Genomic DNA, 22,857 nt, shown 5'->3' with positions numbered 1-22,857 from the left:
TGTAAAAGCAAAAGAGCATTACTCTCACCCAACACACTTGAAACCGGGTCCTTGCAGTTAATGGAATTCCCTACCTTTGTAACCGATGGTTACGAGTATTTCAATAGAATAAGCAGGGTTTGGGGAAAAGGGGTTGCCATGTGTTGTAAATCATGTAGAGTTATGGTCAAAATGAAAATCTTGCAGTTTATGTGGATCCCTGTGTATTAGCTAATAAATAGAGCTATGGTTTAACTTTTCATTGGAGGTTTATGTACAAAATATATAAACAGAATATGTAAGCAGATTTAAATATGTTAAACATTTCATATAGTTGAAAGTTATATATTAATGTGGTTTCTGTGCTTTATATTTCACCCAGTAAGTCTTCAAATGAAATACCCATTAATTCATAAATGTATGTATTCTTTCTGTCCCTATATCCAGTCTCCATGCCCTCCTCATCCCTCTACCCTGCATCAAAGCTTGTGGTCCTTTTCCATCTGTGTACTAAAAGGTTTCTTTGTAAACCAGGCCATTTGTCCATCATTGTTTGGGGCCCAAACAGTGGTAAGATACCCTGTCACTGATCCCGTGTGCTATGAATGGCAGCTCCTTTCTGGACAATTGGCGGAGGGGGCCGAGAAATATTCCTGAGAGGATTATTTAACCTTTCAATTTAGAGGGCACAAAGCCTGGTTGATTAATGAACTTTCTGATGGGCGCCGATAAGCGGATCTATTTCTTTATTTCCCCTAAAAGTGATTCCTTCTCCTGTCCATATTACTATAATCTTAAACATAAAATGTGGCAAATAGATTAAAAAACAGCACTAAAGAGTTTATCTGGCTGGCAAACTGAAGGAGCTAAATTAAAATTGGTAATGACAGCAGTGGCTCAGCCTCATATATGGTTTTTAAATGCACTGTGTATTTTGAAGAGACTTATTCTCCAGCTCGCCTGGTAATGACTGCTTTTGGTGCACAGTCTGGGGCTGGCTTCTGTTATCCCTATCCCCCCCCCAAAAAAAATGAGTTGTGTTATCTGGATGGCTGCAGACACATACGCATCCCCCTTTCTCACTGCATGGGCAGACAAGGTCGATAGCATTACAAGGTATTTGTGGCAGTGCTTGTTTCAGTTTTCAGAGCTGCCAGTTTCCAGGCGGATTTGAATTACAAAAGAAGAAGCTGGCATGAAAATTGAAAGGTTTTATCGGCTGGTCTGAAGCCTCATAGCACATTGCTTATTTATGCAGTCCATTTGCACCAGGAAATATAAAAAGGAAATACATTTTTAAAATAAGGCCATAAAGACCCAGATATGTTTAAGATGGCAAATAAAATATAGATACCTATAATATCTTTCCAGGAAACGATTTTCACTTAATGTTGCACATTACTTCAGAAGAGCATTTATGTTGCTGTCATAAATTTGTGGTTTGTGTCACTATGTAGGTAGTCTCTGGGGATTAAGAAGGAGGCCTTTGCTAACTTACTTTAAAATTAAAATAGAGGGATAGCTCTGCAGTTTGAGAGCTACATTGGAAATATTTAAATAGGATGGTAAATTAAACTTAAACTAACATTTTTGCATTCCATGTAAAATTAGCTATGGCCCAGTGAATAAATGCCACTACCTTTAGAGAAAATTGGGATGCTTTTTAAACCATGAAGATTTGGAGCATTCAGGGAGTGAATTACTGAGATCCTTACTGTCTTGCATATATGTTCATTGTTCTCTGCTTACTGAGATTTTCTTTATTTTTGTTGTTATTGTTGTTGGGGTTTTTTGGTAGGAGAAGTGTCTCGTTTCCAAAAAGAAAGATCATAAACTAATTAATTTAGTGGCTTCTTTTTATAAAACTTGTGCTTCTTTTATTTTAGTTTTCAAATACAATGTGGTAAGGTTTTACCTAGTACTCAATGTTGTAATTATGTAATCTTTTCACTACTGGGATTTACAACCATTTACATCTATTTACATTACTTTAACATAGTTTTGACTTACTAAAAAAGACATTCTCATGCAGTCCTTTGAATTATTGATTTCATAAAATGATAACAAAAGTATACAAGCATACAGAATAGTGTAAGTATTTGAATAATTAATGGTTTTGCCCCTGGTTATTTGCACTCTTTCAAACCATTGGTTTGTAAAACTTAAAGTATATCAAAAAGAGAGGGAGAAAGGAAGTTATGTGTGTATTGGAAATAAATCAGTAAAGCAACACTGTACTATAATTCAAACGAACTCTTGTTTAAGAATCCATTTTTCTATAAAACAAATTATTCTCAGATAAGCCATTAGAGATGCAGGTTTTTTTATTTTCATTTTCACCAGTGTCAGGTACCTTTCTCATGTTTTCATGACCTGGACTAATTACTTCATGTAGTTTTTTTTTTTTTAACAGAGAAAATTTCAAAAGCATACACGTCTGCTGCATGCTAATGATGTGCTGTACATTTTTTCATGAATTTTCATAAGGATTTTTTCTACGTAGCATGTGTGGCTTAATGATGTAATCACCCGATAGACTAGAAAATGCTCCAAAGGAGACGTTCCGGTCTGTTGTGTACATAATACATGTTTCAAAAATCTGCCTAATTAAGGAATTACCCAATGGATTGGAAGTCTGTTGGGCATATGACATAGTTTTTTAACACATAAAAAATATATATGTATATTATTGTATATGGGACTTTTAACGCCATTTTAGGATATAAAGGAAATCAGTAGCAATGTCCACTGGAATGTAAGTGAATTTGGGTTGGTTGGTTTTGGTTTTGGTTTTGGTTTTCTCTTTTTCTTTTTGGCAGTACTGGGGATTGAACCCAGGGGCATTCTACCTCAGAGCTACACCCCCAGCCCTATATTTTATTCATTATTTTGAAACAGAGTCTCACTAAGTTGCAGAGGGCCTCACTAAGTAGCTGAGGCTGGCCGCAAATCACTGATCCTCCTGTCTCAGCCTCCCAAGTACTGGGATTACTAACATGCGCCACCATGCCCAACTGTGAATTTGTTTTTCACTAAGAAAAATAAAAGCTTAAAAAATTTCATAAGCCGGACATGGTGGCGCACGCTTTTAATCCCAGCATTTGGGAGGCTGAGACAGGAGGATCACAGTTTACAGACAGCCTCAGCTACTTAGTGAGGCCCTTTGCAACTCAGTGAGACCCTGGTTCAAAATAAAAAATAAAAATTAGGACTGGGGGTGTGTAGCTCAAAGGTAGAATGCCCTTGGATTCCATCCCCAGTACCTCAAAAAAGAAATTCATAAAAGAAGCATTGTTTTAAAATAATTCTGAAGTCTTTAGCTTAGAAAATTTCTTCTGGTATCCTCAAAGGAAAGTGACACTGTTAATATTTGGCAGAACAGTGAACACATGGAAGACTTTGTCCAAAACCATGGTGGGACTAGGCCTGGAGTTCGCATCCCAGGTGTGAGGATCCACTCTGAGAAACGTGTTGTGGGGAGGGACGGGCCAGCCTGTGCTCTGCTGGCAATGCAGGGTCAGTGCTGCCTTCTCACAGGTTCAGCTCTGCTCTTCGCCATCAGGTCACCTGCCCAGCTTTTAAACTTCTCCTCCTGTAGACCCAGATATTGTTGGCATGCTTATGCATATACGTTTTGGGTACTAGAGATGGAACCCAGGATTGTTCTGCCTCTGAGCTATACATCCCAGCCTTGTTATTTATTTACTTATTTTGGTTGTGAAGCAGGGTCTCACCGGGTTGCTGAGGATCTCACTAAGTTGCTGAGCCTAGCCTTGAACCTGCCTTCCTCATATCTGAGCCTCTCAAGTACTAGGATTACCATGCGCCACCATGTCCAGCCGCATTTATATTTTAAGAAATATCAAAGGTAAGGAAAAATATTATTCTTTCTTTTCCTGCCTATTCTTTATAAAACTAAATAAAATATTTAGAAAACTTTCTCTGATCTAAGTAACCAGTAAAAAAGTAGTGCCTTTAAGCAATAAAAAAGTATATTTTAAGTTCAAACATTTTCCCTGCTCAAGTGTCAAATTGATATCAATAGGCTACTTCAAAATGAACTCTGAATGTGGTTGGAAGCTTTTAGTTTGTGGCAACATTTTCTTGAGAAATCATATTTGATTACTTGGATTGGACTTTTTAAAACATAAATATTGGGGGAAGGGTTGTACCATTACTGAGTTTATTGAAAGAATAAATTGATTTGGAAATATTTTGAAAGCATAGAGTCATTCTCAAACATGAATATCACATCCTATTTTCAGAAAGTATACATGAAGCCAGGCGTGGTGGCACACGTTTGTAATCCCTGCACTTGGAAGGCTGAGACAGGAGGATCGCACAGGTTCAAAGCCAGCCTCAGCTACCTAGTGAGGCTCTCAGCAACTTAGTGAGACCCTGTTTCCAAATAAAGTATAAAATAGGTCTGGGAGTATAGCCCGGAGATAGAAAAGCTCCTGGGTTCCACCTTCAGTACCACACACACACACACACACACACACACACACACACACACACACACAAAGGTATACATGAAAATTCCACTTGTTCAGAGACTGTAACTAAGCTCTGTTTTTCTCAGTGATATATTTGGTAGTGTATTTACCTCAAGTATATATTTGCTTTTCAAGGTATGTTCACTTACAAATTGGATTAATACATAAAAACATAATCTCGTCTTTGAGCATATGTATAATTATAAAAATAAACCCATTTTGCATTCATAAGAGTAGAAAATTCCCTTTAATTAGTGAAATTGATTGCATATCCTGTATAGTAATGAACTTCAACTAGATGCAAGCTCTCATTGGATCAAAGTCAGTTTAGATAAGGGCAGCTCAAGGTCACAGAGGGAGATGCCCAGCAGATTCATTTGCATAAAAAATTACTGTTAGAAATAGGACACTGAGGCAGCACTAGCGTTTTTTGATCTCTTGGCCTTTGTCATGGAGATTCCTAATAGTGAAGGGAGTAAGGCCAGTGTCCCAGATAATGATTAACTGTTTTAATGGCATTCATTCATTCATTCCGCACTAGCTACTCATGCAGAAAAAAGGGTTATGTAAAATGACATTAGAAGAGAATCATTTGTAATCGTGGCATTGGGCTGCACTTTGAGGAGACATTAGGAGTAAATCCGTGGCGTGGTAGGCTTATGCTTTATCTTCTGATATTTACTGAGTTTACTGGTGCATGAAAAGCTTTCAGCAAGAATAGCAGATGGGATGGACCTTTCATAGGTAATGCTTTCTACCACATTACTTCTATATGTTGATAGTAATCTCCAAGATATCACCTTACAAATATAGATTATTTAAATGTCTATAACAAAAAAGGGCCTGCTTCCATAAATAGTTCATTTGGTATCCAATGGGTTAAAATCTTTAGATGATTTTTTTTTTTTTTTACTTAAAAAAAGTTCTACAAAACTACACTCATTCCTTTGGATTTAACTTTTTGTCAGCAGTACACGCACGTTAGACAGAGCTAAAGAGTCGACACATGCTGCTTTAAATTGGACCTTTTCTGTTAATTAAAAATAAAGACATGCTCCAAGACAGAAGTATTGAGTCACAAATCTATGTGTCTAACACTCTAAGTAGCCTAAAGAATTTTGTTAGATTATAGTATGAAAACTTGTCCACTGGAAATCATTATTGAGTTTTCAGTATTCTAATATAGAAATGTTCTCTAATTAAATAAGATCTAGGCTGATTTCCTATTAAGTCCAAGTGCATGATAGTTTATTAAAATGAGGGTATGTAGATAGCATTTGTCATGTCATTTACTAATTAATTATTGTGAAACAGTTTCAAATTTCATAACAATATAAATATTGGTGCTATTTTTATTAGTAATAATGGAAGTTTCTAAGTAGTGACATTATTCAGATGAATGAATATCCAAATGTTTTCACTTCATCCAGGGACATAAATGAACAGTGGGGCTATATCTGAGATTACTTTTAAAATAAAATAACAATTGTCAACAAGAAACTTGCTTTCAAAATCTTTAAGGATTTCCTCATCCCTGGTTTCTGTAAGACTGAGTTCCTATTCTCATTGCATTACAATTCTTTCTTGATTTTGCTAGAGTATATTCCATACTCTCAGTGTGAATTAGAAGAGACAGTAAGGAAGCTGTTTGATTATTTATTCAAGCTTCTTCATATACCAAAGCATGGTTTTGTAGGTTTGCCCGTTGTGACATAAAAATATATTATTTTCACAAATAATTATTTGTGAATTATTATTAACAATAGCTAAAATTTATTGGATGTTTACTATGGACCATGTACTTTACTAATGCATAACCTTATTATTCGTTTATTAAGATTTGCTGAACTCTTACTATATGCCTGGCTTTATTTCAGAAGCTGGGCACAAGAGTGAACAAAAGCAGACAAAACTCCTTGCCTTCACAGAACTTAATTTCTTCTTGCCTGGTGGGTGGGGCTAGGGTTAGATAGATAAAACAAGTAAAATAGTTAATGGGTCAAGTGTGATGAGTTCCATGGAAGTTTTTTGAGTGGGAGGATGTTTGTTTTATGGTTGGGGGTGTTTTCAAATATGAGAGACATGAAGAGTACCACATGGACAGAGCTAGCCAGCCATTTTAGGTAGAACAGTCATAAAGGCCTTACCAATAAGATGCCATGAGCCAAGACTTGATGGAGGTGAAGGAATATGATACCACATTGTATCTAGGGGAAGAGTGATCCAGGCAAGATGGAAGAGCCAGTGCTAAGCTCTTGATTAACCTCTTGAAAGGGCTAGTATGGTATGTTTCAAGGCATATAGCAAGGTCAGACAGTGGGGAAGGCAAATTGTAGGTCATTGTAGAGAGGACAAGCTATTAGAGGGTTCCAGCTGAGGAGTAATAATGCTCTGGTAGTCGCCCTCTGTTGATATTAGGCTGCAGAGGACCAGGAATAGAAGGAGAAAGACCAGTTATGAGGCCCTCATAATCACCCAAATCAGAGTTGAATCAGACCAGGGCAGTAGTGATGAGATGCACGAAATGGATGTATTGTACTGAGCTGACAAGCTTTGCTGATGGACTGCATATGAATTATAAGTGAGAGAGGAGAGGGTTGCTGGTGATGAGATGGGCAAGAACATGAATGTTACTGAAGGAGGAACATGGGTGAAGGGCAGGGTTTTGTTTTGGTTTTTGTTTGTTTGGGTTGTTTTGGTGGTACTGGGGTTCCTGGAAACCCTTCTACCTCCGGACTACTCTCCCAGACCTATTTTATGTTTTTTTTATTTTTGGTTTGTTTGTTTGTTTGTTTGTGTTTGTGCTTTTTTTTTTTTAACAGGGTTTCTTAAGCCAGAGAGGAGATGCCTGTTAGGAATCCTAGAAGAGGTAGGGAGTTGGAGAGAGCGAGGCTGAAAATACAAATTTTAGAGTAGCCAGGGTATAAGGTAATATAAAACTATGAAATGAGACAGAATTAAAGAGAGAAGAAAAACTGTCAAAAAACACTCCAGTGTAAGGATAGGACACAGGGAAGGGGACTAGAGAAGAAGCAGCCAGTGAGGTAGAAGAAAACCTACAGAATGTGTCCTCTGGGAAACTTAAGTAAAGAAAATATTTCAAGGAGGAAGGGTCCCCTGGTCCTGTTTTACTGGTGGGTTGCTTAAGATGAGTATGTGTATGGTCCTCACAACAGTGTCAGGAAGGAGCACTGTTACTATCTCCATGTTACAGATGGGTAGGACAAAGCAAAACCATGTTAAGAAACCCCCCCAAGCTCAACGGCCAGTAGAGCCAGAATTAGAACATAATCCAAAGTTCAGTGGTAACTGGGTATTACCAGAGTCTCTGGCTCTTTGAAAGAATTAGTCAGTTTTGCCCTTAATTGTCCCCAATTCTTAAAATCTCTTCCTGGAATACTTTTTCTTTGAGGAGGCCAAGTCCATAGCCTTGTACTACACCTCCGTAGGAGTCCCACATGTATCCATGCATTTTTATGTGCCTAGACAATCTCTAATAGAACAAAACTAGTAACAGTAGTTGCCTCTGAGGAAAGGCATTTGAATGGGAACAGAGAGGAAGACAGGCCTTTCTCTGTACCTTTTAGTACTTTTAAATTTTGCACCACATGTATGTTAACTGGCTTAAAAACATTTAATGCAGCCAGGCGTGGTGGCGCACGCTTGTAATCCCCGCGCTTGGGAGGCTGAGACAGGAGGATTGCACAGGTTCAAAGCCAGCCTCAGCTACTTAGTGAGGCTCTCAGCAACTTAGTGAGACCTTGTTTCCAAATAAAATATAAAATGGGTCTGGAAGTATAGCCCGGAGGTAGAAAGCCTCTGGGTTCCACCCCCAGTACCACCAAAAACAAACAAACAAAAAAAAAAACCTCATCTGGGATCCATTCTATAACAGCAAGATACATGATTCATTCTTTCAGACTATATGAACAACATCTCAGAAAAAAAATACCACTGTAGTTCTTTAATGAAAAACATGAATTTAAGAATTTAAGATCTTTACTATATTTATTTTATTCTTTTGTCTATTTTAGAATTATGTCTTGGCATTCCTCATAGAATTTATTATATGCTCTGTGCATAGTTGGAACTCAACAACCTTTTAGAGTGAATGATTTCTACTAAGGGATAAATACATTAGAACTACCTGTTACTTCCTCAGACAAGGGAAATAAATTCAGAGAAATTCCATAAAATTTTCCTTCTTGTTCATAATTAGCAGATAATTTCAGTGTTTCTGTGTACTTTTTACACTTTAATGAGCTGCATAACCAATTTCCCACTCATTAGAATTTTGAGGTCTTTAACACCCATTCATTCACCACTATTTATTTATTGGGAACTTCCTTTGTCGTAGGTCTGAGGTTGGCAAACTTTCTGTGAAGTGCCAGAGAGTAAATATTTTAGCTTGGCATACCATATGGTTTCTGTCAAAAGTCTAGCCTTTTAGCATGAAAGCTGCTGAATATAATCCACTAAATTAATATATGGTCTATGTTTCAGTAAAACTTCAGACACTGAAATTTGAATTTCACATAATTTTTGTGTTACAAAATATCCTTTTGTTATTATATTTGACCATTTAAAACTATTCTACTGTGGGCGCTACAATAAACAGGAATCGACCAGATGAACTGTGGGCCATAGTTTGCCCATCCCTATTTTGGTATTTTTGTCAGTTCCTAGTCTAGTTTCTTGACATAGGGATATACAGTAGCCCAAACAAAAGTCCCCACCCTTGTGCAGCTTCCAATATAGCAGTGAGATAGCAAATCAGCAATAAGCAAACTACATTAGTACAGGAGAAGGTAATAGAACTATTTAAAAAAAAAAAAATAAAGAAATAGAGTAGGGAAAGGATTAGGAGCCTGAGCATGGAAACAAGTGGCAGTGTTACTTAAAGGTGGCCTCTACCTGAGAGGTGATGGAGTGAGCCTCTCGAGAGCCATGTGGTAGTGTGTGCAGTTCTCCTGGTGTCCTGTCCCCTCAAGGAAAAGCTAGGACCATGGGGCGCAGGTAGTCCTTTCTTTGCTGGCATCTGTACTTGTATCCACACCACTCAAATAAAGTTCCAGCAACCAGATATCCCTGTTGACATGGTTCTCACAGCTTCTCTGGTCATTATTCTCTCATCATCACTTCTGGATTTATCTTGTCCTTTGCATAGGATTCAAGCCAATGGAATCTCTTATTCCAGTGGTATAAACATAGCATGTTTTCCTTCTCATCAAGGAATCTAGAAATCTTGCCTCAAAGAATAATTGTCTTCTGTATTTGAATAGAACAATTTATAAATGTAGATAAGTACCATTTTAAGGAAATCTATTATTTGATGGGTGGATTATTCTTCTTATCATCATTTATGGTCTCCTAGCAGTGACCAACTAGTGACTGAGTACCCTCCTTTAGTTTCAAGCCCTTCACTGGCTTCCCATGCCACTCAAAAGGAATCCAGTGCTCTTCACCCTGTTATAAAGCCCCACATGATTTGGTCTCTCCTCACCCTTTAGAACCTTCTCTTCTTTCAGTCTTCTTTCTCCTGATATAGCTCCAAGTTTACAGTTACTTTTCCACATTTTCAAATATGATAAGCTTGTTCCTAACTTGGAACTTTGAACTACCTGCTCCCTGTGCCTTATTCCTAGAATAGTGTTTTAGTCATCACATTCCTGGTTTTTCTTGTTAGAAAGGACCATTCTAGTGATGGTTGACCCCAGCACCAACAAAGTCATCACCAGTGACTCATAACTCTATTTTAGTTGCCTGCATACTGCTTATCACTGTCTACATGTATTGTCAGAGAGAGGGGTGTGTGTGTGTGTGTACATGCACAATGCGTAGGCACACTTTGTTTGCTGGAGATAGAAGCAGTGGTTTTTAATCTTGTTTGCTTTTTTTTTCAGTACTGGGGATTGAGCCTAGGGGCATTCTACCTCTGAGCTACACCCCCAGCCCTATATTTTATTCTTTATTTTGAAACAGGGCCTCGCTAAGTAGCTGAGGCTGGCTGTAAACGTGCGATCCTCCTGTCTCAGCCTCCCAAGTACTGGGATTACAAGCATGTGCCACCATACCCAGCTTCTTGCTCACATTTCAATGACCTGATCTTAGAACAATGTCTTGCATGTGTTAGGAGCTCAGTAATTATTTTTCTTAATAAACTGATGAAAGAAGGCATGCACACACTCCTGGCATGTGCCAGACACCAATTAACATTGCTGATGGGGCATCTGTGGCCTTCCATTATGCTCTATTTGTTCCTTTTCTTTCTTCCGTACTTAGCCTAGTTTTTGAAAAGGCACCTCTGTTCCATGCTTCAGCATCATTGCACTTTATTGATAACCTCACTACAATCTGGCTTTTGCCTCAGCCCCTCGAATGAAACTGCTTACAACAGTTTGCAACTGCCAACAACCCTGTTCTCTGAGTCCAGTGGATTTCTTAATCTTCATCTGATGAAATATGTCAGTAGCTTTTAACAACTTCTTCCTCAAAACATTATCACATACTTGACACCATCTTTTTTTTATTTCTTTCTTAATCATGTATGCTCAGGCTATAATTTTTATGTCTCTGTCTCTGTCTCTCTGTCTCTGTCTCTCTGTCTCTCTCTCTCTCTCTTTTTTTTTTTTTTTTTTTTTTTTGGTTCCTGGAAACCCTTCTACCTCCGGGGTACACTCCCAGACCTATTTTTATATTTTTTATTTGGAAACAGGGTCTCTTAAGCCAGCGAGGTTGGCTTCGAACCTGCGCAATCCTTCTGTCTCCGCCTCCCAAGCGCAGTGATTACAAGCGTGCACCACCATGCCCAGCTTTATGTCATAATTTTTAAGTCTGGCCAAGATAGATGGCCAGACATGGAGGCACATTCTTGTAATCCCTGTACTTGAGAGGCTGAGACAGAAGTATCATAGGTTCAAGGCCAGCCTCGGAAATTTAGCAGGATCCCCAACAACTTAGTGAGACCCTGATTCAAAAATAGAAAATAAAATAAGACTGGAGATGTAGCTCAGAGATAGAACAGGCCTGGGTTCAATCTGTAGTCACACACAAAATATATATTGGTTTCCAATAGAAAAAATCACTTAGTGATTTCATGTCTCCCTGGTGAAAATTGTAAACCACTGCAATGAGTGGTACATGGCAATCATCAAGAACACAAGCAATACTACATGCTGGCAAGGATGTGGGGAAACAGGAACCTTATACATTGTTTGTAGAATTACAAAATTAATATAGCCACGGGGATTAGTTTGGAAGTTCCCAGAAGACTGGGTATGAAACCACCATATGATCCAATCATACCACTCTTGGGTATCTTTCCAAGGGAATTGAAGTCAGAAAACTATAGTGGTACATGCATGTCTATGTTTATAGCAGCACAATTCATAATGGCCAAACTCTGGAACCAGCCTAGGTATCCATCAATAGCTGAATAGATTACAAAACTGTGATATATACATACAGTGGAATTTTACTCAGCCGTAAAGAACAAATTATGTCATTTGCCGGAAAATGGGTGGACTTAACAAGTTTTATTCTAAGTAAGATCAGCCAGTCTCAAAAAATGAAGGATCACATGTTTCCTCTCATACGTAGAAGCTAGAAAGAAACTGGGAAACAAAAGAGACTTCAAATAAATAAGGAGAGAGGCCGGGCGTGGTGGCGCACGCTTGTAATCCCCGCGCTTGGGAGGCGGAGACAGGAGGATCGCGCAGGTTCGAAGCCAGCCGTGCTGGCGTAAGAGACCCTGTTTCAAAAAAATATAAAATAGGTCTGGGAGTGTAGCCCGGAGGAAGAAGGGCTTCCAGGAACCCCAGTACCACCAAAAAAAATAAAAAATAAAAAAATAAGGAGAGAGACCAGTAGAATAGTGGAAGTAGATTTGGGGAGGAAAAAAGAGAGAGGAAAAGGGAAACTTGAAAAGAGTTCAAACAATCCTGTGTACATTTGTGAAGCTATCAATACCAGTCTGAATACTATGAACGGAGCAGAGCGGGATCCAGAGGAAAATGCACCAGGTGCTATATACATATACGTTTCTATCACATTATACCTCAATATGACGTAAGGTTACAATGCACTGATAAAAGTGTATTTTTTAAAAACGAGTGGCTTTTTAGCTAGTCTTAATTTATGAACCATACTAATAATTGGAAAATATGATACTTGTTAATTGTATTTTTATTATATCCCAACTGATAATAGCTGGGGTCATAGATTCTATTTTATGTAACAGTTATAATGAATTTCAATAGAAAAGTTTACTTAGATTATTGTTTTCTTCTGGTTTTTTATTTCAGAGAATAAAAGTTAAACGTAAGGTAGTTTGAAGAAGACTTAATATTTATTTGTTGTTTTTCTACGTCAATAAAAGAAAACCCCACAAACCACCTGTTTGCAATATTAAACGACATAATTAGTTGGCAGACTTAACACTCTTTGTTATAGAATCCCAATAAAGAACATAAGAAATAAATTTACCCAAGTTCATGCTCATCCTTATCTTTTCTTCCAAGCTCCAAAAGGGAAGGAAGGGGGCATGGATTTGGTTTTTCTCCTTTTGTTTAAAGCCACTACCTCCTCAGGAACCCTTCTCCATCCATCACTTTCTTCCTCTTCTCTCTTGTCAACTTCTCCATTTCCACTAGCTTTCTTCATGCTCAGTCCCTTCTTATTCTTGCTTCTCAAAATAATACATAACATTCTCTTTTTTTTTTTTTTTTTTTTTTTGGCAGGTCTGGGGATGGAACCCAGGGGCATTTGACTTCCGAGCTATACCCCCTGCCCCATTTTTTATTCTTTATTTTGAAACAGGGTCTCACTGAGTTGCAGAGGACCTCACTAAGTAGCTGAGGCTGTCCGTGAACCGCAATCCTTCCATCTCAGCCTCCCGAATGCTAGGATTACAAGCGTGCGCCACCACGCCCAGCTTCTCTTCCTTTCTTTAGCCTGTATTCTTTTTTTTTTTTAGCACTATTTGGAAACAGGGTCTCACTAAGTTGCTGAGGCTGGCCACAGACCTGCGATCCTCCTGTCTCAGCCTATACTGGGATTACAGGTGTGTGCCACCATGCCAGGCTTGTATTCAACTTTTAACATTTTTATTATGAAACATAATATGCATACTGAAATACGCTGAGTTACAATTTAATTAGGTATATGACACACACCCAAGCAGCCACGCCCATCTACAAGAAATAGGAAACTGCAGCTATTCCAGAACCCTCTGTGTAATGTTCTCTCCCCACTGGTAATAACCACCATCCTGGCTTTTATGAGTAGTCATGTCTTTGATCTTTTCACTTTTTTTTTATCCTTTGTGTGCTTTACCCTCCTTCCTTCTACTCTTTCTACTCTCCCATTGATTCTAAATGCTTGCACTAAGGTTATCCATGAGCAGTTACACTAGTATTGGGTGTTACCCAGTCCTAATATTGCCCTGTTGTATTTAGCATTGTAGATCAGTTCATCCTATTCTCTAAGGCCTGTAGTTATGTTCTTCTGTGTCTCCACATTCTTGAGCCCACCCTTCCCTGGACCTTTCACAAGCTCCTCTTCTTGCCCTCAATATTGCTGTCTCCAGGGCTCAGTCTTAGTCCACTGCCACTCCACACTAAGCTCTAAGGAGCAGTATTTCTAAGAAAGCCCTTACCTGAAAAGAACTCTTTTGGAATGGAGAAAATTATATAGCTTTTTCTAACCTTTATTAACCCCCTGAAAATATCTATATTGCAGACCAAACCTGGACCACCCAAAAAGCCAAAGACCCCTTCTGGACAATCAACCTTAGTGTATTGCTACAACTGTGCTCAAAAAGGCCATTATGGACATGTAAGTTTGAGTGGCATTTGTAATAAAGCATTCTTTTTTCACAGGGAGTGGTTGCTGAAAGATGAACTCAAGAAGATATAACTGTGAATGTTTGCTTGTTTACAAACTAACAGTCAGGGATAAGACATATTTTGAACTAATTTACTTCTCCATCCCTGCCAGAATAACAGTCTGTCAGAGCAGATTCCTCTCATTGTTTCAAATGAAACAATGTTTACATGAAAACAAATAAAGCTCATGAAGTCACAAGCTTTGTTCTGACAAATAATAGTTGCCAACAATATGATGGCAGTTCTCATGAGCCTCATGAGTTAGGTCTTCTCCTTCTCCAGTTTTCTGTGGTATTATGTTCAGTTAATCTTTATCACTCGCATGAAGTCCTTGACATTTAGTAGAAAGACAGAGGTATTACACATCATTGACTATACACACGCATACACATGTACACACGTATGCACGTTCATATGCCCAGACTCCCGCTACAGCCAGCATATTCCTTAATCCCAGCAAAAGGATCAAATTGTGTATTGTCATTGTTGAAGTGTCAGAGTAGGAGAAACTTCTTGCTGTGGGGTGGGCATGAGTCCCCTAGCTAGCTGCCACAGTAAGTGTGAAACAGCAGCAGTTCATCCCAGAGATAACATGCAGATAAGAATAGACTCAGAACCCATACATTCTGGAAATGTAGAGGCAGAGAAATAAGGGCAGCAGCACAGGAAGTAGAAAATCCATGTGGAGAGATGTGTTCCCATTCCCCAGGTGGGCTTCTAACAGCCTGGAGACCAAGGTAAACTAATAGCAAATCAGATACAGTGTCAGGAAGCAGGAAATCAACAAAGACTGGGGAACCCTGCATGTAAGTGAGGGAGTGAACAGTAAGGCGGGGCAGCACTTGCTGACACCTCTGGAATCCCAGCTGTGGCACTTGATTGGTACAGGCTTCAGGAGCCCTGCATTGTGGGGAGAGACAAAAGCCTACAAGAAGAAGAAAAGTTCTGGACAGAGACCATCAGCAGACGAAGTTTACCTTCCACATTGATGCAGCCGGAACTGTGGGGTGAAGGGTAGAGTTGAAAGCTAGAATGAGGCTATGATCCTCAGTTATAATTATTGCTTTGCTACTGACTTAACCAAGTGATTTGAAAAACTCACTTTTTCTCTTTGGTCCTCAGTCTTTATCTCCAAAGCAAAGAAGTCGTACCGGGGATCTCAGCCCTGACATTTGGATGCTGTTTCCAATGTGGTCAAACCTATCACATGGTGACACAGATGGAAAAACCCGACAGTATACTTATTTCACTCTAATAGAACTCACATTGAAAACCTAACTAGAGAAGAATCCTTTTACAAGACAATCATCTCTAGATCTTTACTGCTCTCTAAGCATTTATTCCCATTACCAATATTCAGATGCTGCCAACATCTTTTAGGAAACTTATTCACATAAGCAGCCCACTGCCACACAAATCACATAGATGTACAGTTTATGCTTGCTTACCTCTTCAAAGCAAAAGGGTATAATTTTAGCATTTATGTTTGTTCAATTAAAGAAAAACAATTATAGTTGGATGCTTACGGCTTACTAGTCACTCCTGTTAATATAGATAGGAAATATATTAAAAGCATTTGGAATTTATCCCTGAAATCTAGATTTAGATAATTTTTAATTTATAATAAAGCAAATTTGGCAGCCTCATTACTGCCATAGATGAAGAACTCTAGATTATCCAACACTAATGAAGAAGATCAGTGGTGTGGCTAATCCAGAATAGTAGATAAATTATATAGCCAACTACCAATTGTCTGTGCTAATGGAGGAGACCAGCGATGTGAATAATCAAAATATAATTTACATTTAGCTTTGGAAAACATTGGTAATACTGTATAGCTTTGTGTAGTCACATCCGTCTAGACCGTACGGGATCCAAACAGGAAAGCAGGCAGGTGGTTAAAGATGTCTGACGACTCCTCCCCTTCGGTTTCAGAAATTCAGCCCTAGAAATGTTTTTGTTGCACAGATTCTTCATGTGAGACATATGACGTTGCCATTTCCTAATCCCACTCACTTTCTAGCTAGGGAGGCAAAGACAGCAGTAGTCACTGTACAGAGAGACTACTCCAGGAGGATGTGGAAGGGTGAGTGGGACTGCGAAGTAAGAGGCTCTGCGGACATGGGCATCAGCTGAGTCTCTAGTCTTCTCATAAGCCTTATTTTCTCCTACTATTAGAACTCTTACTAGAGATAAAATTGCTTTACACCCCACCATTACAGTACTCAAGTATTCTGAATATGACCTTACCATTGCGTTTTGTACTTTTATGTGTTTTATGTTATTAATTAGCAACCTTTGGTTTCAGTTATTAGAATCTTAGACTTCTTTCTTGGGTATCCTTTCTTCTGGGAATGGGAACTTGGAGCCAGTGTAGATAGTGGTTTATGAAAACATTTCTTTATGTTATCATTTAGGTTTGCCTTAAAACTTTCAGGATGCAAAAAAAAAAAAAAAATACAAAATGATCCAAAAAAGTCACAACAGAATAACTCTAAAGATGAAAGAAGGAAGGAAATAATAAATATATGAAACAAAAAATAATGAAATAGAAAACCTAAATAGCATCAACAAAACCAAAAGCTTGTTTTATGAACGTTCTTTCATGGGGGGAAAAATCAGAAGTCAAATGGTAAGGTAAAAAATTCTAATTTTGTGTAAGTGGTAAATGTAGATTTCTATTATATTGCTTTCTTAAGTATATATTTAGACTGGTTCATAATTTCTTTAACTGTGCAAAATACGTACATGAAATGTCTAGCTACCTGCTTGGTCAGACATCTGAGAATTACCAGTCCATTGTGTGCTGCCAAATTTTGGATGAATCAGTTATCAGTTAAATTCTTTGTGTGGATATTTGATGGACTTTCTTTTCTTTTCCTTTTTTTTGGGGGGGGGGTTGTTTTTTGGGTTTTGATTTGGTTTTTTTGTTTGTTTGTTTTGGTTTGTTTTGTTTTGGGGTTTTTTGGTTTTTGGTGTGTGTGTGTGTGTGTGTGTGTGTGTGTGTGTGTGTGTGTGTGTTCCTAGGAATTGAATTCAGGGGCATTCTACCTCTGAGTTAGACCTCCAACCCTTTTTTAATTTTTTTTGTTTTTGAAACAGGGTCTTGCTAAGTTGCTGAGGACCTTACTAAGTTACTGAGGCTGGCCTGGAACCTGTGATCCTCCTATCTCAGCCTCCCAAGTTCTAGGATTACAGGCGTGCACCACCACGCCCGACTTCGCATACTTTCCAAAAGGTTTTCTAATTTTTCTTCTATATTTTTGCTAACAGATATTGAATGTTTTAGGCAAGATGGCAGAAGATAAATGGGAATGTTACAAAGGGAAGCTTTGAGACATGCAGAATTGATAGGTGTCACATTTCATAATAAACAAAAGCCTACTCTATGGGGAGTAGTCAGGCTAAAGGATATAAATGTAGGCAGTACCTGCCTTGGGAAGGCTGGGGCCATGAGAATAGGGAGCCACTGAAGGAAGTGAATGAGAGAAGTGGTCTCAGCGTGGGTGGGGGAGAAGAAGAGGCATTTCCTTTGGAGTGTCTCAGAATTACTTGGGAACATTTCAAAGTAGCCATAACCTACCACCACCCACTCCCCAGCATAGGAATCACTACCCTAGTAGGTAGTAAATGTTAAGTTAAAATAAGCTTGCAAAACACTTGTTTGTAGAGAGGAAGAACTAATGGCTGAGAGTTTATATCCACATTATGGGAGTGGGAAGAAGAGACAGGAGAAGCACTTGACAGAGGCTATTGGAAGAGACAGACAAAGAACGGACAAATTATTAATGTAGGGCTGTCCTACAGTGGACACGGCAGCTGCACACAGCTCCCACCCCTCAGTGCTATTAACTCAGACCAAGCGAGGGATTTGGCGGAAGATTGAAAAAATACAAGAAGGGTGTCATAGGTAAAGAAGTAAGGAGAGGACACCCGAGCCTAAAAAAATAGCACCTACGCATAATGGGCCCATTGAGCTGCATGACCCTCCCAGAGAGTCCAGACGTGGGGCAGCAGAGCATGAGGCCAGTGCTGTAGGGTTCATCTCTAAGTAGCATGATCCAGAAGCTCTCAGAAAGGTTTCTGAACAGTGCAACCTTGTAACATCATAACTTCAAATACACTTTGTAGGAATGTACAGAAAGACGAATGTTTAACCAGACATTTCCAACATCTCCGTTCATCTATTACTACGATGACAAATATGAAATTCAGGAGAGAGAAAAGAGAATAAAACGAAAAGTAAAAGGTATGTTGTTGTCTTCTTATTAAATCACTTTAGTAGTAGTTCCTAAATTCCTTTTTTTTTTAAACACCGTTTTTGTTTTGGAGGAGGTCATTGGTTACCATAGAAAATGTTAATAATTGCCATAGAAACTGAGATTTCAAATACCTACTTCAAAAATCCTATGTTGTGCCGGGTATGGTGGCGCACATTTGTAATCCCCAGTACTTGGGAGACTGAGACAGAAGGATCACAGGTTCACAGCCAGCCTTTTGCAACTCAGTGAGACTCTCTTTTAAAATAAAGTATAAAGAACAGGGCTGGGGGTGTAGTTTAGTGATAGAATGCCCCTGAGTTTAATCCCCAATACTGCCCAAAAAAAAAAAAATTTTTTTTTAGATCTTATGTTGTGATCTGTTGTTGATAAACATTTTTCTCCACATAATGAGCATTTCAGAAAATGTCCAGAAAAATGCTGCTATTTGTCTGTGAATGCAGTCTTAAAGATTCTTATGTGATTTTCCTATTTCAAAAGTAGTTGTTTTTTTCCTCTTTGATGTCTTTTAACTTTTCATGGAAAGAAGGCTTTCCTGCTAGATGATTGCTAGGACTTCCCCTAAGAGTCAGTTCTTACAGGACACATTGCAAGCAGAGCTTAAGTCTACTTTCTCTACCTCTGTTCTCTCTTGCTATATCTTTGAAAACGGTTTTCCAATTTACCTTTCTAATTTCAAGACAAAATTGCATATTTTTTAAGTTCTATATATTATTTTCTGACTTTTCTGGCCTTTTCAGTATTCGTTTTTGGACTATCTCTCAGTTTAGGTTCTTTTTTAAATGAAGGTGCTAATTTTAAGGAAAGTAGCTCCTTCATACTTTACATATTATATTTAATATAAAATGTATCTTAACTGTAGATATTGTACTACATGAAAATAGTGGTTATGAAACTATTAAAAAAGAAAGATCGAAAAGAAATGCATAAAATGTCTCTGAATTAAAGGATTCTGAGTGCTTTCTGTTTAATTTTCTTGATGCTTTCCTGGGTTTTTTTCCCCAAGTTTCCTATAATGAGCATTTATAAAATAATCTGAGAAAAAATTTATTTTTCTTTTTGTGGTACTGGGGTTGGAACCCAGGGCCATTCTACCTCTGAGCTATACTCTCAGCCCTATTTTGCATTATTTTTGAAACAGGGTCTCACTAAGTTGCAGAGGGCCTCAATAAGGAGGTGAGGCTGGCCTCAAACCTGGATCTTCCTTTCTCAGCCTTCCAAATGCTGGGATTACAGGGGTGCACCACTATGCCCAGCTTTTTTTCTTTTTTTCTTTCTTTCATTTTAGCTAGTTGCATTGACAAGTCAGTAACACAGATCTACTTTGGGCTCGCTGTGGGATCCACTGCTAAAAATTTATATTGGCCACTTCTTTAATCTGTTAAGGTTCCATTGACTTGTTAGTTTTTATCCCTCACTGTAACCTTATCTCCCACCTACCCCTGTCAAAATCACTTACCATTAGCACTCACAGTACGTGTGTCAAGTCCTGACAAAATGTGACATTACCTAGCACTAAAACCTCTTAAGATACACACAAAAATGGGCATACAGAATATACTCCCCCGCCAGCAGTCTCTACTCTGGAGGAATAATACCTTGGGCAGTTTGGCATCTACCTCTCATTACTGTGGCTAGGATTTTATCTTCAGAGGGTAATTCATCTTGCTAATTTTTTTTAATCACTGAAGTAACTTGAATTGTTCAGACATGACTTTTCTTCATAAAGCTAAGATGATTACTGCCTCACAGGTCCTCTTCATTGCTTAATGTAGTTAAACCGTGTTGAATACAGTGAACAACTATCATTAGACTTTTGGATGTTTCTCTTTTTTGCAATCAGGAATGTACATTTAATTTAATTTGTGCAACCATTTAATTTTAGTGAGAATTTTTTTTACCTTAGGAAAGGCTTTTTAAAATATCATATTGTGCCGGGCGTGGTGGCGCACACTTGTAATCCCCGCGCTTGGGAGGCAGAGACAGGAGGATCGCGCAGGTTCGAAGCCAGCCGCGCGCGCTGGCTTAGGAGACCCTGTTTCCAAAATGAAAATGTAAAAATAGGTCTGGGAGTGTAGCCCGGAGGTAGAAGGGCTTCCAGGAACCCCAGTACCACCAAAAAAATAAAATAAAATAAAATAAAATATATTGTTAACATATTTAAATGTCTAACTTCCTTGTCAACTAAGTTATTTACAGATCTATGAAATCTACATGAACTCTCAGCTACTGAATGTACAAAAATACTTTTATACTTTCAGAACTCCAGAAACATGGAGATTTTCCAAGGCAGTTCAAGAGACTGCATAAGGAAACAGCAGATAAGAGACCCCACCGTGCCTTGAGGAAGAGCCACAGGCAGCCTCAAGAAGAGAAAGAAATGAGGAGCAGAAACCGAGAGCAGGAGAAGCACAGGAGGGCCGGCCGGCGCCGTGAGGCGGATGAAGCCTTTCCCAGAGGCCCCAGAACCCACTCTTCTCCTGGCAGGCCTAAAGCTCAGAAGCCTCACAGGCCCCTCCGCCACTCATCACATTACCACAAGCCAAGCGAGGACCAGCCTACCAAAGAGGGCAAGCGGAACAGGCAGATGAGAAGGGAGAGGCACCTAGAAGGTGATGGCGAAGACAATTTATTCCTTATTAAGCAGAGGAAAAAAAAATCCAAGCTGTGAGCCAGCTTCTGATTTGGCTTTCATGTCTGCAACATTCTGGCAGTATTTTTTATTATCTATGGTTAAATAAAAGGAAGTTTTGTGTTTTAATTTTTAAATTTCAGCCATACTTTTCATTGCTGGACAAAGGCTGTGGAGAGCTCATCTCTCTGTTGAAGATAAACTTGGACTTCTGTTCCAGTGTTATTTTTACTCAGTCTTGAGACAGGAAAAATTCATCTTTTAAAAAAAAACTCTTTTAAAATACTTAGGGAAAAAATAAAAGTTCATCTATTGTAGTTTATTGTCAGTGTAAGTGTGAAAATTAAATCCTGCAAGAAGAGAAAATATTACTAATAAAAATACATCACTCTTTTTTAGCATTACTTTTTTTTAACATCAGAAAGGACAATGAATATACTTCTACTTCCAGTTTTTCTTGCTTCTGAAGCTATTGTTGAATCTCCCTTTGACCAGAACACCACAGGCTGACTATAAAAACAAAGAGGCAGGGCGTTGGGCTATAGCAAAATACAGTATAAGTGTATAAGTCAGGTCCAGTATAAGTGTATAAGACAGGTTTCTTGGAAAAGGTGAAAAAAATAGAAAATTTTAACAATCACAATGAAACTATTTTGACCATTTTTATAGCCACATTTCAGGAGGACTGTTCCTTGGCTATATGGATGAGTATTGGTCATTTTTTAAATTGCTTTGTTTTCATGGATTTTCTTAACTACCACACATCTATTAAAAAAAAACTTTTGTATGTGTGAACCTTTTGTATTTATCAAGTCCTAATGTTACAATAAGAAAAATAAAATGTCTGAAATAGAGTGAATAAATTTGTTATATAAAAAGGCAACAAGAGTTTGGGTGGTAAAGAAGTTTGCGTTAGACAAGTGACTAAAGTTATAAAATCACCGTGAACTAGAGTCAAAAGTGCCCTTGTTGCCACAAGCGCTCTGCCAGAGTAAAATGGCATCAGATTGGCTAAACAGGGCAATTTAATACTGCTGTATTCTTGCATTTTACTTTGGGGAAAATAAACTGCTGTACACCTGTAAGAATAGCTCTCTTTTTGGGGGGGAAATTATCCTTAGTGCAAATTGTAGGTCCACCGTCTTTAGTCTTTAGTCCTTCTCGTTGTGGCTCGGCCTTCTGACATCCTCAGTTGTTTCGACCATAAGGTAAGCACCCAGAGTCTCTTAACCCTGCTGGAGGTGGGAGCCCTGAAGTATGGAGAGCCTGGACATTATTCCTCAGTGGGACCGGGGACAAGCTCGGCTCCCTGTCAGTATGGTGGAGTGATTGCTGTTGCTCAGATTCTTTCATACATAGAATATATGAAGATAGGAAGAACAAAAGCACTTTTTTTCTACCTGTCTCTGCCTGTTTGAGTTACTATTTTTTGCCAAAAAACTTCTTATTTTTTAGACAAGCATTTTGTTCTGGGGTATAATTTACCCATCAGATTCAGGCACTGATATGCAGATGAGCAAGGAGGCCAAGCCCCTCATCCGCGGCACCAGGCTGCAGTCCCCTCTCCTCTTTGCCTCCCTCCGCTC

General features: G+C 38.6%; 1 protein-coding gene across 1 annotated transcript in view; it reads left to right on the top strand.

Annotated features, from left to right (window-relative positions):
• ZCCHC7 (zinc finger CCHC-type containing 7) overlaps window positions 1-21,310 on the top strand; it is a gene marked incomplete at both ends in the record, with an annotated part of 217,408 nt that extends 196,098 nt beyond the window's left edge. The window contains 3 exons of the mRNA XM_080709170.1: window positions 14,214-14,309; window positions 18,491-18,608; window positions 20,901-21,310. Of these exons, the coding sequence (XP_080565296.1) occupies window positions 14,214-14,309; window positions 18,491-18,608; window positions 20,901-21,310 (624 nt within the window). The remainder of the gene's footprint in view (window positions 1-14,213; window positions 14,310-18,490; window positions 18,609-20,900) is intronic.
• Window positions 21,311-22,857: the final 1,547 nt, after the last annotated feature.

The sequence above is a fragment of the Muscardinus avellanarius genome (assembly GCF_963383645.1).
Source record: "Muscardinus avellanarius genome assembly, chromosome: 13".
Lineage (NCBI taxonomy): Eukaryota > Metazoa > Chordata > Mammalia > Rodentia > Gliridae > Muscardinus > Muscardinus avellanarius.
The sequence above is the reverse complement of the archived record's forward strand: the minus strand, read 5'-3'. Positions and strand labels throughout refer to the sequence as shown.